The sequence below is a fragment of the Salvia hispanica genome, chromosome 3 (genome assembly GCF_023119035.1).
Source record: "Salvia hispanica cultivar TCC Black 2014 chromosome 3, UniMelb_Shisp_WGS_1.0, whole genome shotgun sequence".
NCBI lineage: Eukaryota > Viridiplantae > Streptophyta > Magnoliopsida > Lamiales > Lamiaceae > Salvia > Salvia hispanica.
In genome coordinates, this window is record NC_062967.1 from 14,554,091 (window position 1) to 14,569,973 (window position 15,883).

The 15,883-nt window shown below is 40.0% G+C and overlaps 4 protein-coding genes across 4 annotated transcripts; 2 read left to right on the forward strand and 2 right to left on the reverse strand.

Annotated features, from left to right (window-relative positions):
* On the forward strand, window positions 1–2,033 carry LOC125212718 (probable methyltransferase TCM_000336). The gene is made up of 3 exons (XM_048112954.1): window positions 1–180; window positions 318–986; window positions 1,468–2,033. Exons 1-3 carry the CDS (start codon window positions 106–108, stop codon window positions 1,795–1,797), a joined length of 1,074 nt encoding a protein of 357 aa, XP_047968911.1. The 5' UTR covers window positions 1–105; the 3' UTR covers window positions 1,798–2,033.
* A 1,515-nt stretch (window positions 2,034–3,548) lies between these two features.
* Window positions 3,549–7,947, forward strand: LOC125212819 (protein SUPPRESSOR OF GENE SILENCING 3). The gene is made up of 6 exons (XM_048113082.1): window positions 3,549–3,675; window positions 4,429–5,369; window positions 5,472–5,766; window positions 5,900–6,144; window positions 7,015–7,172; window positions 7,410–7,947. Exons 2-6 carry the CDS (start codon window positions 4,431–4,433, stop codon window positions 7,615–7,617), a joined length of 1,845 nt encoding a protein of 614 aa, XP_047969039.1. The 5' UTR covers window positions 3,549–3,675; window positions 4,429–4,430; the 3' UTR covers window positions 7,618–7,947.
* Window positions 7,948–8,053: 106 nt separating this feature from the next.
* LOC125212820 (probable GTP diphosphokinase CRSH, chloroplastic) lies at window positions 8,054–10,557 on the reverse strand. The gene is made up of 4 exons (XM_048113083.1): window positions 10,115–10,557; window positions 9,038–9,970; window positions 8,602–8,883; window positions 8,054–8,421 (listed from the first exon to the last, which is right to left on the reverse strand). Exons 1-4 carry the CDS (start codon window positions 10,484–10,486, stop codon window positions 8,296–8,298), a joined length of 1,713 nt encoding a protein of 570 aa, XP_047969040.1. The 5' UTR covers window positions 10,487–10,557; the 3' UTR covers window positions 8,054–8,295.
* Window positions 10,558–13,061: 2,504 nt separating this feature from the next.
* On the reverse strand, window positions 13,062–15,261 carry LOC125215338 (malate synthase-like). Its single transcript, XM_048116725.1, has 3 exons — window positions 14,826–15,261; window positions 14,429–14,754; window positions 13,062–14,184 (listed from the first exon to the last, which is right to left on the reverse strand). The coding sequence occupies exons 1-3, from the start codon at window positions 15,216–15,218 to the stop codon at window positions 13,197–13,199; spliced, it is 1,707 nt and encodes a 568-aa protein (XP_047972682.1). The 5' UTR covers window positions 15,219–15,261; the 3' UTR covers window positions 13,062–13,196.
* Window positions 15,262–15,883: the final 622 nt, after the last annotated feature.

A 15,883-nucleotide genomic window follows, 5' to 3' on the forward strand; every position in this document is an offset into this window, starting at 1 on the left:
AATCCACTACTCCAAATCCATATATATGAGGAATATAGCCTGCCTTGCCATGAAAAGTGTAAAAAAGCCCATCCATCAGGCCTTGATCAGTCATCACCACCATTGATGGATATTCACAAAGCATTCCACATGAAGGGAGGAGTTGGAGACAACAGCTACACCAAGAACTCTTCACTTCAGGTTGTTCTCTTCTCTCTCTCATCTCCTCCTTTCTCGGCAGCAGAGTGGCCTTGTTGCTACAATCTCCTGAGATTCAGCCATTTATCGCTTCGATTTGTCACTCTCTGATCTCTCATTTGCACTTTTGTTGGCATCAGAAAAGAGTGGCTGACGAGGTGAAGCACGTAACCGCGGAGGCCATCCAGCAAGTATTCGTAACCAAGAAGCCCAAGAGCCTAGGCATCGCCGACCTCGGCTGCGCCTCCGGCCCCAACGCCCTCTCCACCATAAAACAAGTCGTGGAAGCGGTCGAAAACGCCAGCCGCGCAATCCAACAACCGCCGCCGGAATTCCGCATCTATCTAAACGATCTCCACACCAATGACTTCAACACCATATTCCAAGGCCTGCCCGATCTCTACAAAGAGCTCAACAGAGGAACAAAGCAGCCTCTATACATAGCGGCGTGCCCGGGCACTTTCTACGGCCGCCTCTTCCCCGACCAAAGCCTGCATTTCGTCTACTCCTCCAACAGCCTCCACTGGCTCTCCATGGTGCCACGTGGCATCTATGATGAAGAGGGGCGGTCAATGAATAGAAAGAGCGTATACATATCGGAGAGAAGCCCTCCAGCGGTGAGGAAAGCCTACTTGCAGCAGTTTCAAGAGGACTTTTCGTTGTTCCTCAAGTCGCGGTCGCGGGAACTCATCCCCGGTGGCCGGATGCTCCTCATGATGTTGGGAAGGACCGCCTCCGACCACGCCCGCTGCGCCAATTCATTCCTTTGGGAACTCCTCTACCAATCTCTAGCGCATCTCTTTGCTCAGGTGTGTGTATATATATATATATATACTTTATCTTTTGAATTTTTGCATCCTAAACATTTCAACTCGAATCACAATTGGTCCTACACTAACAGATCCGTCAACTTTTAAATGGTTTTAACCCGATTTTAACGGTTTTAACAGTCTCACTCGGGTTAAAACCGTTTAAAAATTGACGGAAATGTTAGTGTAGGACCAATTGAGATTCGAGTTGAAATGTTGAGGATCCCAAAATTTAAAAGATAAAGTATATGACCAAAATCGTAAAATGTGTATATATTCGGACCAGTTTTGACCTTTACTATTAGAAAATATACTAATATGCGTGGAAATGGCGTAGTCAACCATTATAGAGAGCATATATAACATCTCAATTGTATGCATCGAGAGACAAATTTTGGCCCCACAAATTTTATATTTAGATCCGCCATTAATTAGGAGTAGTATGTTAATGGAAAAGTGGCGTTTCCACTAATTGTGATAGGGTGAGGTTGAGGAGGAGAAGCTGGAGAGTTACGACGTGCATTTCTACGCGCCATCGAAGGAGGAGTTGGAAGACGAGGTGAGGAAGGAGGGTTCGTTCCGGATAGAGATGGTGGAGATGTTTGAAATGCAGAGGGCCGACGTGAGCGGGAGCTACGGGACGGCGGTAGCAAAGGCGGTGAGGTGTATTCAAGAATCAATGTTGGCTCACCACTTTGGGGAGGGAATCTTGGACAAGCTCTTCCACCATTACGGTGCATTGATCGATCAAGAATCGGTCAAACGCGATGTTAGATCCACTACGGCTCTTCTCCTCCTTACCAAATTTTGACCAAACTTCAAGTAATCTATGTTTGTATAAAGGCAAGGTTGTTGCATTCGATATAATGTGCAAGTGGTTTTAGTAAAGCTAGGTGTTATCGTTGATTTTGTAGTTTTTAATTACATGTTATTACTATGTAGAAGGTGGAGTGTTGATCTTTTTAAGTTGGGGTCGACTTGGTAGGTTGCCTTAGATCACAATTATAGTACTCCTATTAATCTATGATCAACATTATATTATTGTCATTTGGTAGTTTACTGTTGAGTAAGTTGACACAGAATTTATTAGATAAATGTGTATAATTTGAGAATGAGAATAATTAACTATTTGTAAATAAAAATAGTCTAGATAGTCTGATTTTTTTGTCAAAATTTGTGGTATTACAATTTAGAATTGAAAAATCAATCGATTTTTTATAGAAACCAAATCGAAAATTTCCAATAAAAATAAATTCAAAGCTAAAAAAAATAACTGGGCCGGATAAAATATCTAATCGACCCGAGACAATTGAGCCTAAACTTTTGGGCTAACTCGAACATAAAAATTTTACGTTTCAAGCGGATCCAATTTGAAGATGTTTTTCTTGAGATTTAGGTGATAGAAAATTAGAAATTAAGCGAAGTTAAAATAAATCATAAATTATAATAATTATTTTATTTTATTAATACTCGCTAATATATTATGAAAATTTCAAGTTATGATGATCAACAAAAAAGATAAGCAATCGAATCAAATATTAAATATCTGGCATAATATAACTACTTTTTTTTACTATTAACTTTAAGATTTTGTATGTGTAATGTAAATATTGGGTATATATGTGATTGCCGATAAATTTGGCACTTTCCATAATTACTTTAATGCCTTAATTTTGAAAACATTAAATATGTTTCCATAACTTATGTATAGAGTTAGAATTGGAATTCACATGTCAAAAATGTAGATCAGATTGGATTGTCACCTTGGTAAATCACTATATCACTATGACACTTATTATCAAGCAAATACATGAACTTTCAATATTTTCTAATTTCTTCCTCTAAACTTTTTTTTTCCTACTTTAAATACATGAACTATAATGATTATTTTCATTTAATGTTTTATTTTGTTATTGACCATGATTATGAAGAATTTGCACATACATTTAATTTTGATTATACGACTTTTAAAATTTAAATGGCGTTTTAAAAAAAGTTATGAATTATTATTTATAAAAGTTCTTTTCCATATATATTTTAATAAATATAAATTAATGTCTTTAATTTAAAAAGTATTGATTGGACATAAAATGTTTTAGAAAAAATCTATCTATAGGGGAAAAATAAAAAAAATTCCAAAAGTTTGTGTATTTCCAGACAAATTATCTTTCTATATTCAAACGATATCGTTTTATCGCTCACTGTTTATTTCTAGTTGACATTTTTGACGAACACGTCAACTTCAATGTAAAGAAAATTTATTTCTTAGAGATAGCTTCCGTTAAGGTTGAAGATTCGAATAAATGAAATAAAAGTTCATTTAGGCTAATTTCTTTTAATACTACTAGCATTGCTCCTTTTCCAATTTGCATTTATATTGTAGGATTTATTAATTGACGAGGTAAATGCGTAACCGAAAGACTTTTGCTTTTCATAATTGTTGCCAATAAACGAATAAAATTGTAAACTTTTTCCAGTTTTTTATGGAAATTAAATGAAATTGAAATGAAATTTGGAGTCCGGTGTACATATATGCAAAGCGAGTACACTGATAGTCTGCAACTGCGAGGAAGAAGAGAAGGGGGGAGAGACTGTCCTTTTAAGCTTGTCGAACAAGTCGAATCCTCTCTCAGTCTCTCTCATTTTCCCCCACACTGATTTCGTTCCGTCGCGCGATCGCCTGCCCTAGGTGATTTCTCTCTTCATTTCCGCGGTTTGCTTTCGGAATTCTCCACATTTTTCTGCTTTAATTGTTGCAATTTCCGTCCGATTGTTGGCCTGCATTTGCCTATTTTCAATCTGCAACTATACAATTGCTGTATAGTCTGTGCCATCGTGTAATGTAACTGACTGGCCTGTGCTTAGTAAGTACGCCATGGAAAATGCAGATTATTTCTTCGCCTACCCTAGGGCGCTAGTTTATCGGATGTTCTTTAAGTTGAATAACTTCAATGATTGTATATCGTGATGTTCTTTTCAGCATCTGCGTGTTTTCTGTGTGAGGTGTTGATGCTATGTAATTTTACTTTGTTTTGTCTTTGTCATTCTATGTTTATCACGGAGGAGCATGGTGTAGTCTTATTTCCTTTCCATGTCATGCGAATGCTTCGATTTTTTAGTGCCTATGGAAGTTTACAATATATGCAGAATTGGAACTATGATTTTTTTTGTTGTAAGCATTATTCTGTGATGTTGATGTATTATCAGTTATTATGCATAATGCCTCATGTTTTGCAATGTTTTTTCATCACAAGCATTTTTTCTTGGTCATATCTTGGAGATGAATGGGTAAATGCTAAGCAAATTGTCAGCCCCTATGTATTTCATACCATAATATTTAACTGTCTTTCTTGGTGTTAAGTAATATCCTCATGTTTTTTGCATCTTCTGGAAAGTTATGCTTACTCCCTCTTATTGATTGTTGTGGTCATTTTGAATTCAGACATGAGCTCAAGGAAAGGGGTTGGGTATCCTTCTGGCACAGATCCATCTGTCAAGGGTAAAAGCATTGATCAATTATCCAGTGGTGTTTCGGATTTGAATGTAAATCCTACAGAAGACGATGGATGGGTAGAATACGGAAAGAAATCAAAGAACAAGAACAAGAACACTGTTCCGAAGCAGTGGGCTCCTCATCATTCCACCCCAAAGGCATGGGGTCAAGCTGATACCTTGCAAAAACTTGGTATGCGAAATGGTGGAGGGATTGGACAGGGCTCCGGTCAACAACAATATGGTGGCAGAGGGCATACTAAGCAACCTAACCACAACCATAATGACTATGTTGCAGCTCCTACAGGAATCCCCCCTCCTCTAAAAAATGGATGGGGACGGAACGCTGGTGCGGCTCACAATCAAAATGTGCAAGCAGCTAATAATCAGGTCTTTCAGAGTAATGAAGTTGTTGACGACGATGATGATGATGATGAGTCAGATGGCATGGATGACTCAGATGATGAGCTTATGAGCGATGACTTTGATTCAGATGAAAGCCAGAAAAGCCATGAGACTAGAAAGAAGAATAAGTGGTTTAAGGAGCTTTTTCATTGTCTGGATAATTTAACTGTTGAGCAGATTAATGAGCCTGAAAGACAGTGGCATTGCCCAGCATGCCAAGGAGGTCCCGGAGCTATAGACTGGTATCGTGGCTTGCAACCCCTGATTACACACGCTAAAACTAAAAGATCCAAAAGGGTGAAGCTCCACAGAGAGCTTGCTCTAATCCTAGATGAGGAACTTAAAAGAAGGGGAACATCAGCAGTGCCAGCTGGTGAGATATTTGGCAAATGGAAAGGTCTGGAGGAAAGAGCTGATAAAGAAATAGTCTGGCCTCCCATGGTGGTAATTTTGAATACCAAGCATGACAAAGATGACAATGACAAAGTATGAAATTCTTGTGGAAGTTTGTATTTCATTAGTATTTTTGCAAATTTATTTAATTGATGGTACACTAAATCCTTATCTATTGCAAACTTCATTTTACAGTGGATTGGCATGGGTAATCAAGAGTTGCTTGATTATTTCAGTGACTATTCTGCAGTAAAGGCACGTCATTCTTATGGACCACATGGGCATCGTGGCATCAGTATATTGATTTTTGAGGCCTCCGCAGTGGGATATGCAGAGGCCGAACGCTTGAGCAAGCATTTCGAAGCCAATTCCCGAGATAGGAATGCATGGCATAGAAATAAGGTTCCGTTCTACCCTGGTGGCCAGCGTCAACTTTATGGGTACATGGCAGAAAAACCCGACATGGAGAGCTTTAATCAACATTCTCAAGGTGTTCTATCTTTTTGTGTGGGTAGATTGTGATGTGCTTGAAATGTTTTTCTTTCATGCCACTCTTGCTGACATGATTTGTTTGTTACTTTCTCATTGGTTATGATCGATAATTAATAATCTTAAATGCTTAGGTAAATCCAAATTGAAGTATGAGTTGCGATCTTATCAAGAGATGGTCGTGAAGCAGATGAAGCAGATGAGTGATGACAATCAGCAGCTCATGTGGTTTAAGAACAAAGTGGTCAATGAACAGAGGAGCAAGAAAGCCCTTGAGGAGTCTTTTGGAGTACTGAGTGAAAAGTTGCGAAAGACTATGGTAGAGAATCAAGTAGTGAAGCTGAGGACCCAGAAGCATCATGAACAAAACAGAGAAGAGGTATGTTCAAAGTTTGATAAATGCCGCAAGGCAGGATAACTGAACAGTTGTGTCTAGTGGAAATTTTAATCTCTCTGGATTAAGAAATTTAATAAAGTAATCAGTTTTTCTCTTGAGTGAAACTGTTTATCGACACCTGACCTACTTCAGTTGGTGTTTCTATAATCTACATAAATGAAGTCACTGAAGCAAGAACGGTCAGTAATACAATCACCTCTGATGGATTTCTTAAGTATCAGAAGAATTATACAAAGTATATATTCTTGATAAATTTATTGAAGTCTATTTAATAATATTGTTTGATCCGTATGACCATTAAATACAAATATTGCTTTGGGGAGCTACATTTTACCTTAGGTTACACCCAATTGATTGTTCTTTAGTTTACAGCTCTTAATTAACTTGTGGTAAGATGAGAAAGTTTATCGCGATAATTGTGTAACTTCCTATGAAAAATCCATCTTTTGCCTCCAAATGGCAGGTAGAAAGTGGGACTTGAAAAGGGGGAGAAACATTCTTTTAGTGATTTCGTACTGAGGAAATTTCTTGTTCCAAACATTTACATCCAGTTTTATTTCCTGTGGTCCTAGTCAAATTGTTCAAGTCTAAAATTTTCTGGGCATTAACATTTTACCCACACAGATAGATTGTATCTATAAGGTTGAATCGAGTTGGAAGTTGTTCTATTTTATATAGAAGTAACCTTTGGGTGCTGTCGAGCTTCATTTTTGCCTAGAACAAAGTAACATCAGTTGAGCTTCATTTTCTTAACCCTGTGTGTTTTTATTTATTAACTTATATGATATCTTAATTCTTAAGTTTGCTATAGTTGCTTGCACACGCACTTATTTTACTTTGTTCTGAACTTAGATGGACAGTCAGGAGCAATTTTACAAAGAACAGATCCAGCAGCTGTATGATGCTCGAAATGAGAAAGAGGAAAATTTTGAGAAAATACAGCAACACGAACGTGAAAAAGTAACTCAGTCTGAGGCTGGTGTTGCTTCTGCTGAAGAAAGGGCACGCAGGTAAATATTGTGCATTCTGAGTTGTCTGCCTTAAGAATTTATTTTTTCTTGTCCAATAACTTCAGTTTGTTTATATCAATTAAACTGCTGTTTAATTCACCTCATGAGTATTTGTGTTACTTTACATTGTACTATTTCTTGTCTTTGATTGTTTTAGCACATGCTCAAGTTCCACATTAGTTTATTGATATAACCATTCAAGAAAACATTTGACGAATCTTGATAATTTGCTTTTAGGCGTGAAGAAAATTCCAGATTGATTCAGCTGCAGGACAAAGGGTTAGATGAGTACATCAGCAAGAGGGACAAGCTGGTGAAAGCCCATGAAGAGCGAATATTGGAACTGAAGCGCAAGCTCTGGGCTGAAGAGATGGCGCTGGAGAAGAAGTTTGATGAGGAGTTCAATAAGCTCATCGCGGAATACTCCCCAGCTGAATCCAAGTAGTATGATTGAGAGACATGTGGGACGGCAGTGAAGAAGTTGTCTTGCCTGTGCATTGAACACACAATTTCAATTTCTTCTGTGTTTGCTTACTTTGGCCTGAACAATTTTGGTGAACCGTTCCTTGCCTCGTATGATTTGCAGTTATTAGGGATAGGCTGCCAAATTGTAGCAGTCGTATTTCTGTGCTTGATGTCGTAACCGATGCATAAGAACTTTAGGATTATCTTTTACTGAACCTCTCTTATGTTTCTCGTCCAATTATGCTCATTCAGATCATTCAAGCCTCGTTCCGAAGTTATATTTTACCTTTTTCAACATTTAAGGTTTTCATTACGTTGTTGATCAATTTTGTTTTTCTTAAACTCTCTTTTATCGGTCTCAACATACATATGATATTTACTCTGTTAAATTTACATGATTCACACAGACAATAGTCTACTAGAAAGCCTCTTACATTATAGTGCATAAAACAAAAAGCTTCTGAGTAGACTGTTTTCATTATATTTACCAGTTATATCCGGAGCTAGATCGAGTAACACTACTATTCAACCATCGGTCACAGCTGCAGACGGATGTATCCAAGGTTGGACTTGGTAAGCGAGCGAACGATGGGCAAAACAACTTAGTGGCCAACGACACTTGTTTGGCTGCCTATGGTCGAATGGCAGCGAACAATCTTTACCCTAGAGTTGTTTGAGTCATCCCACTGCTACTTCTATCCTCTAATTGAAGAAGCCTCTCAATCTCATCCAACTCAATCTTGTATTGCCCATCTCTGTATTCCAAATTCCGAATGAGTTTAACCTGCAAATCAAAATGCTTTCAACTTTCAAAGACGAGAACTCAAGAAAAGCATCACTCTTCCAAGGGGCACTCTATACACTAATCATCAGTTTACCAAAAAGTATATATCACCTACTAGAATCACATGAATGATTATCAGCGATGGAAGAATAATACCGTAATATGGAACTAAACCGCTACCTGTTTCTGGAACAAGTCAAATTCATCCGAGCTCAGCAGGCCATCACTATTTGAATCAAGCAGCTGCATCATCTCACGGGCATCTTCCCCTTCAGCCCCAAGCTCTTCCATGACCTCCATAAGTTCCTCGACACTGATCTTACCATCTCCATTCTTGTCTAGAAGATGGAATACTCGATCTCTGCTATCATCGAGACCCTTTTGGGTTGAGGAAGGCAAGTCTCTAAGACGCAGTGCTGCTAGTTCAGCCGCAGCCATCATAATCGCCTTAAGTCGCTTTGCCTGAAAATCAGTAGTAGCAGAAGATTTTAGTTTAACACATCTAGCTATGCATATAACAACCTAGGATAATAGTGATCATCGAATCACACTAAATTTCAAACTGATTAAAACAAGAGGATGCTATATTACAGTATCTTTAGTAGATTGCTCTTACCTCTTCTGGATTGGTAAGGCCACCTTTATATAAAGCATGGGATGCAGTTCCACCGGCTGCCAACATGTCCATCTCAGCTGTTCGTATCTGTATTTCCATCAGTGGCCTATTCCTACCATTGTCACTGATATCAACAGCCATGTGTAAACTCTTGTATCCATTAAACTTAGGCCGTGCGATATAATCCTTGAACCTGCTAGGAATTTCTTTCCATAGGGACCGGATGATATCACGTACTCTATAGCAAGCCTTTTCTCCAATCTCCGATGAATTAACTCCAGATAATGGAGTAACAATCACTCTCAATCCTAAGATGTCATTCACTTGCTCAGGCTTACGCCCATCTCTCAGAAGTTTCTTCATAGTACTATAACGACTCTTGAAACGACCTTCAACAGAGACGTGCTGTACCATTTCAGCTAAACACTGGTCAGATGTGAGGGAGTTGCGTAGCTGGTCCTCGTACATCTCCAGCAGAGGCTTGCTTCCAGTCTCGTGGCTCCTCAACCACGTGTCAACATAAAGGTACGAATAAGGAAACATGTATCTGAACGAAAGATCCTCCAGCTCCATGGACAAACTAGTGATTCCAACAGCATGAGCCAACGGGGCGTATATCTTCATAACTTCCACAGAAACCATCTGCTGCTTGTATCGCGGGAGATGATCAAGGTGCCTCATCATGTCAAGCTTCAGAACCAAGTCCAGTATGATGGCCCTGACGTCGTAGAATGTGAGGCAGAATTTCCTCAACGCGAACGCACTCTCGTCGTCCAACGCCTCCACCTTGGAGGAAACGTTGTTCAAGCGCATGCTCTCGTGGAGAAGATGAGCAGTGCCCGTGCCAACGCGCTCCCTCACTTCACTCATCGATATCATACCTCCCTCGATTACTTGTCTCAAAATCGCAGCACAAATAGCCTCAGCATCCATCTGCAGCCAAGTGATCCTATTAAAACATTATCCCCAAATTTTCAATTGTAATCGTGGAAGCTCAATTGAACATTAGCAAGTGTTGAATTGTGAAATTAGACAAATTTTGAATGACGAGAAATGATAATTGGGGGATGAATTGACCTGGAGATGGGCGAGAAAGAGGGCGAGGGAGAGAGCCCTAGAGAGGGGGTCGCGGCCGTCGGGGAGAAGGGGGAGGGAGTGGAGAAGGGGGAGGGAGAGCTTGAGGGTTTTGAAGAGGAGGCGGGAGGAGCTGGTGGAGAGGACGCTCATCCTCTCGGTAAGGTCATTGAAGGCTCCAACAAGCTCCACCACCATCTTGCCGCCGGGTTGCTCTAGTGCTTTCACCCTTACACTTTGCTTCCTCCTTTTTAGACCACACCAAATTGAGGGGAACTCAATTGGGAGACTCACAATGCTCTTAGGTCTCGGATACAGAAGCGGAGTGGATGCAGCTGCGGCAGGAGGGCCGATCACGCCTACCTCCACACCCATTACTCTCTTTCTCTCTCGAGTGTTGTGTTGGTTGATTCTTGATTGGGATTTGGGATTTGGGATGCAGAGAAAGACGGGAGTGTGTGTTGATTGGTTCATACAAATTCAACAGAAAATCATATTGCCACGTAATTTAATGATTTTACTTTATAATACTTGATCAATTGCTAACTTATCATTTAATTGCTAATTATAATTAATTTAAGGCCACATGATTTTAAAAAACGTGTGGTCTACAATTTGCCATGTGTAATTTTCGTTTTTATTAATTAAATCAGAAAAAATTAAAAAAAAAACCCAAATTAGGGTTTTGAATGAAAATGTCAATATAATGTTTCGAAAATATCAACACAATGCTTTGAGAATATCAACACAAATTTAGGATTGACATTATATATGCTTTATATTGACATATTATCTTAGCAATGTATTGACATTAGCCTGTGTACGAAAAATACGAAAATTCTAGATTTTTTTTTCAAATTTTGACGTCGGAACATATGCATGTAGTATATCGTTGGAATCCTTATAAAATTATCTTTAATTTGATATATGTTATATGAATTTAAAGTTTTGGGATTTCTTTTAAAAGTTAGTTATAACTAACTTGACATTAATACCCCTATTGATTTTTATTGGAATTAATCATATAGCCTTATTGACGTTTTTTGTTGATCGTATTGATATTTTGTGGTTAATGATCTAGGTCTTTAATTTGAATATCTAATGGCTATTATTGAGTTGTAGTTAGCAATTAAGCATTGAGTTAGCAATATAACACTCCTCATAGTACTACTATATAAAATGTACTAGTACAATTTAATAATTTAATTTAACATATTAAGAAATACTAATTGAAGACCATATTCGCGCATCATCTAAATTCTCAGTTACTGTTCGATCTAAGGCAGCTTGTTAAGTTTTGAAAAGCATAATAATGTTATCTGGTTGCCGATAATATTTTGTCGATAGCTTTGAAAGACCAAATGACTCAGCTCAAAAGTAATTGTGGGTAATAGTCTTAAATTTCGAGAGGTAAATGAAACCTAAAAACTATTCATAATAAAAAGTATTCTAAATTGTAATGATGTATAAATTTTCTCGTTATGACACGAAAAGTCGACGTGAACACGTATGAAATTATTGTCAAGCGTAATTATGTTCGTGTTCTAATCATATCGACTCGATAGGTGCATCATAAATTAGATTTGTTTCGGGTGAAATATTTATAATCTATTAATAATCAAAACATAGTACTATAATTATTCTCTCTTCGTCCGATTTTAGGACCCCCAATCACTTATTTGCACTTATTTTATAAAAGTAATAAATAAATAGTTAAATTGAAAAAATGGTAAAGTAAGATAAAAAAAAATAATAGTAATGTTAGAAGAGTAACTGCTTTTGTTCCTAATTTTTTCATTTTTAGTACTAGTACTTTAGAGCATACAATGGAGGCTAGCGGATAGGCTAGCTGATCGCGGGCGCTAGCCGACCGCTGACCGATCCACTAGCCTCCATTGCGGCAATTTAGGCTAGCCGATCGGCGAGCTCTAGCCGATTTGTGGGCGCTAGCCGACCGCTGGCCGATCCCGCTAGCCGCCATAATAGGCTCAATTCGGCTAGCCGGTTGCATTTTTTTTAATGTATTTTTTATGCATTTTTTTTATTTATTGCATTTTTTAATATATTTTTTTATGCATTTTTAATGTATTTTTTTTATGATTTTTTTTAATTATGTAATTTTTTTATTATGTACTTTTTTTTAATTTATATAAAATTATTGCGTTTTTATTGCATTTTTTTAATGTATTTTTTTATTAAATTAGTGAGGAGTAGAGTGCGGCGGGGGCTCGTGTGTGGAAGCTCGGTTTTTTTTTATTATGTACTTTTTTTATCTATGTACCTTTTTTTTATTTAAATGAAATGAATGGATTTTCCCGTATATGTCTCGTAAATTTAATTCCGTAATTTATAAATTTAATTCTGTAAATGTAGTTGTTTTGAATTATTTTTATTGCGCTTAGCCTTAGGCTAACCTATTTGCTTAAAATGATGATGTGACAGGTAGAATTTTAGTACTAATGACGTGGCAGGGAGAGAGAATGGCTAGCCTATGGCTAGTCTGTGGCTGATCTAAAGTTATTGTGGATGCTCTCATAAGACCTAGGGTTACAGTTGTTATTTTCTGACTTTCCTTGCCTTCATAGCTACTACCACCACAACCACAAAGTTCTCACATGTATGGTCAAATCTCCTTCGTTACACATCATTTAAAAAATTTCATAAATTTGCCTTCTAAACTTACATTTTTAAATCTCACTAAAACAACTTAAATTAAGGAAGTAAAACTACGATTCAAACACCGGCAGTCTAGCCTGAAGATTCATTTCATGATTAGTTGTTATATTAAACCAGAAGAACACCTTTTTCCATAATTGTGGCATACTATTACGTAGTTTATACATATGATTAAAAAATATCATCGATGGGACATATAATTTGCATAATGTGTATAAGTTGAGTTTATTTAACGGTGTCAACAAATATAAAAAGCAATACAAGAATAAGATAATAATGCAAATGAAATGTTTTATCATTCAAACATATTGATAATAGTGCAACATACACGGCCAAATGATACAAAAAACAGAAAAACATGGATTTATTAGCAAAAGAAACACCAAAATGATAAGGCGACGATCAATTTTCAAAGCCTCGAAGAAGCAAGTGGATGATGAACAACGATGTGGTTGTAGGCATCAAGCGTGAGAAAATCATCCAACGTCGGCGCCGTGCACTGCCTCGCAAAAATCTTACACGCCTCTCTATACATCCCTTTGTTGAATCTCTCCTTCCCAACCTCCCTCTCAATCCTCTCCATCTCCTCCTCCACCACCCTCCCGAAGAGCTCCGCCGTCACCCTCACCCCGAGCCCGTCCCCGTCCAGCTCCACCCCGTACTTGAGCCACTGCCAGTTCTGCACCCGGCTTATCTCCGCCGTCGCCGCGTCCTCCATCAGGTTGTACAGCGGCACCGACCCTGTCCCCGTCAGCCACGCCGCCACGTACTGGATCCCCACCCTCGTGTTCAGGCGGAGGCCCTCCATGCTGCGGACCCCGCGCGGGGTCTGCAGCAGGTCCTCCGCCTGCACCCCAGCCGCGTCCTCCCGCTTCGCGGACTGGATCTGGTTGGGCCCGCCGCCCATGTGGGCGTCGAACACCTCCGCGATCGCGGGGATCAGGCCGGGGTGGGCCGCCCACGTCCCATCGTGGCCGGCCAGGACTTCCCTGAGCTTGTCCTTGCGGACGAGCTCCAGGGCCGCCTCATTGGCCTTGGGGTCGTCCCGGATGGGGATCTGGGCGGCCATGCCGCCCATGGCATGGACGCCGCGGCGGTGGCACGTGCGGATCAGGAGGTCGGAGTAGCTCCGCATGAAGTGCTGGCCCATGCCGACGAGGACGCGATCAGGGAGGAGGCGGTCCGGGTGGGCCTGGAATGTCTTGACATAGCTGAAGATGTAGTCCCACCGGCCGCAGTTGAGCCCCACCGAGTGGTCCCGAAGCTCGTACAGAATCTCGTCCATCTGGAAGACCGCCGGCAGAGTCTCGATCAGCACCGTCGCTCTGATGCTCCCGTTTTCTATTCCCGCCATTTTCTCCGCCGCCGTGAACACATTGTTCCATATCCTAGCCTCCCTGCAATATACCACAATCACAATGACAGTTTAGACTTTGGTACAATATATATTTAGATTTCAATTATTACTAGATCAATTTCTCGTGCTTTTACAATTATATATTCATTCCGAAATTATAGAGTAAAATATTTAATTTTACATCATCAGACGTAAATACACATCGGCGACCCACTCTAATACCAAGATTGAAACACGGGTTTTGATCATAAAAGCAAGATGGACTTGTATGAATCAACACATACCTAGAATGCTCCATTTTGGGGAGGTAGAAGAAGGGGCCGAATCCGTGGCCTTGATTGCGGCGGAAGGCGGACCAGTTATGAAAAAAGTAGAGGCCGAAGTCGACCAAGCAGGCGGCGGCAGGGCGGCCGTCGATCAAGACGTGAGCCTCGGGCAGATGCCAGCCTCTAGGCCGCACAAAGAGCTTCGCCGTCTGCTCATTCAGCTTGTACACTCTGTTCCTCGCCTTATCATGGTAGCTAATCGTGCCCCTCACCGCATCTCTCAAATTGATGTGCCCTCGCATCAAATTCTCCCAATTCGGCGCCAACGCGTCCTCAAAATCAGCCTGTCACATCAAAATTTCTAATTAAACCGATCAGGAGTGTGAATTTGAATCTGAATTTGAATTTGACAAACCATGAAAACTTTGGCGCCGGAGTTGAGCGCGTTGATGACCATCTTCCTCTCGACGGGGCCGGTGATCTCGACGCGGCGATCGGCGATTGCTGGAGGCGGAGGGGCGCAGAGCCAGTCGGCGTCGCGGAGGGGCTTGGTGGCGGGGTCGAAGGCGGGGAGCGCGCCGCGGTTGTAGCGGAGCTTGGCGTCGTTGCGGCAGTCCATTGCGTAGGTGATGTGGCTGGCGAATTGGCGCTGCAGAGAGGCGACGAATTGGAGGGCGTCTCTGGTGAGAATGGCGGCGAATTCGGCGTCGTATCGGCCTCGGATGTCGACGCCCTCGGGGCAGTCGTAGCCGCCGACTGGGGTTTTCCTCATTGGAGGGACTTGAACCAGATTTTCAAAACCAACCATGTTTGTTGTTTGTTTGATGTTTTGTTTTCTATTTTTGTATGGGGAAAGGTGGTATATAAATGGAAGGGGGGGAAGCGGTGAAGGGATAGGATTGAAGTTGAATTGCGTATTGGGATAAAATAGAAAAATGAGGTTGGAGTGATGTTGTCAGCAGGGGAATAGAATGGGATAAGTGTTATGGGCATTGGCTTGATTATCGTGCCACCTTGGGAAATGCAGTTTTGATCACTTTGTCTTATTGCAATCACGATCTTATTAAACCACTCCCTCACGATTAATTACTGTAGATATCATTTTGCTGTTATTTGGACATGCATCAAATTTTACATTTAGATAACGAAAATTTAGTCATAGAGAGGGAGAAGTCGACTCCTCCTCACCCCCTCGTCGCCCACTGCCTATTGCAATGCAATGACTGTCACTCTTTATGTTCAAAATACTTTAAATACTCTAATTAGTATACTTTTATGATGACAAAATCATGGAAAATTTGTCAAATAGAGATCAAATTCTGGACTGTTACATATTTTTTAAATTTTGAAAAATAAATTATAAATGATGAACTAAATTGTTGCAATTATCTCATTATTTTCCTTTTCGGTGACTAAAGCATATGGACAAAATCTGTTTCAAACTTAAGTATACGTTACAGTGTACTAGCAACT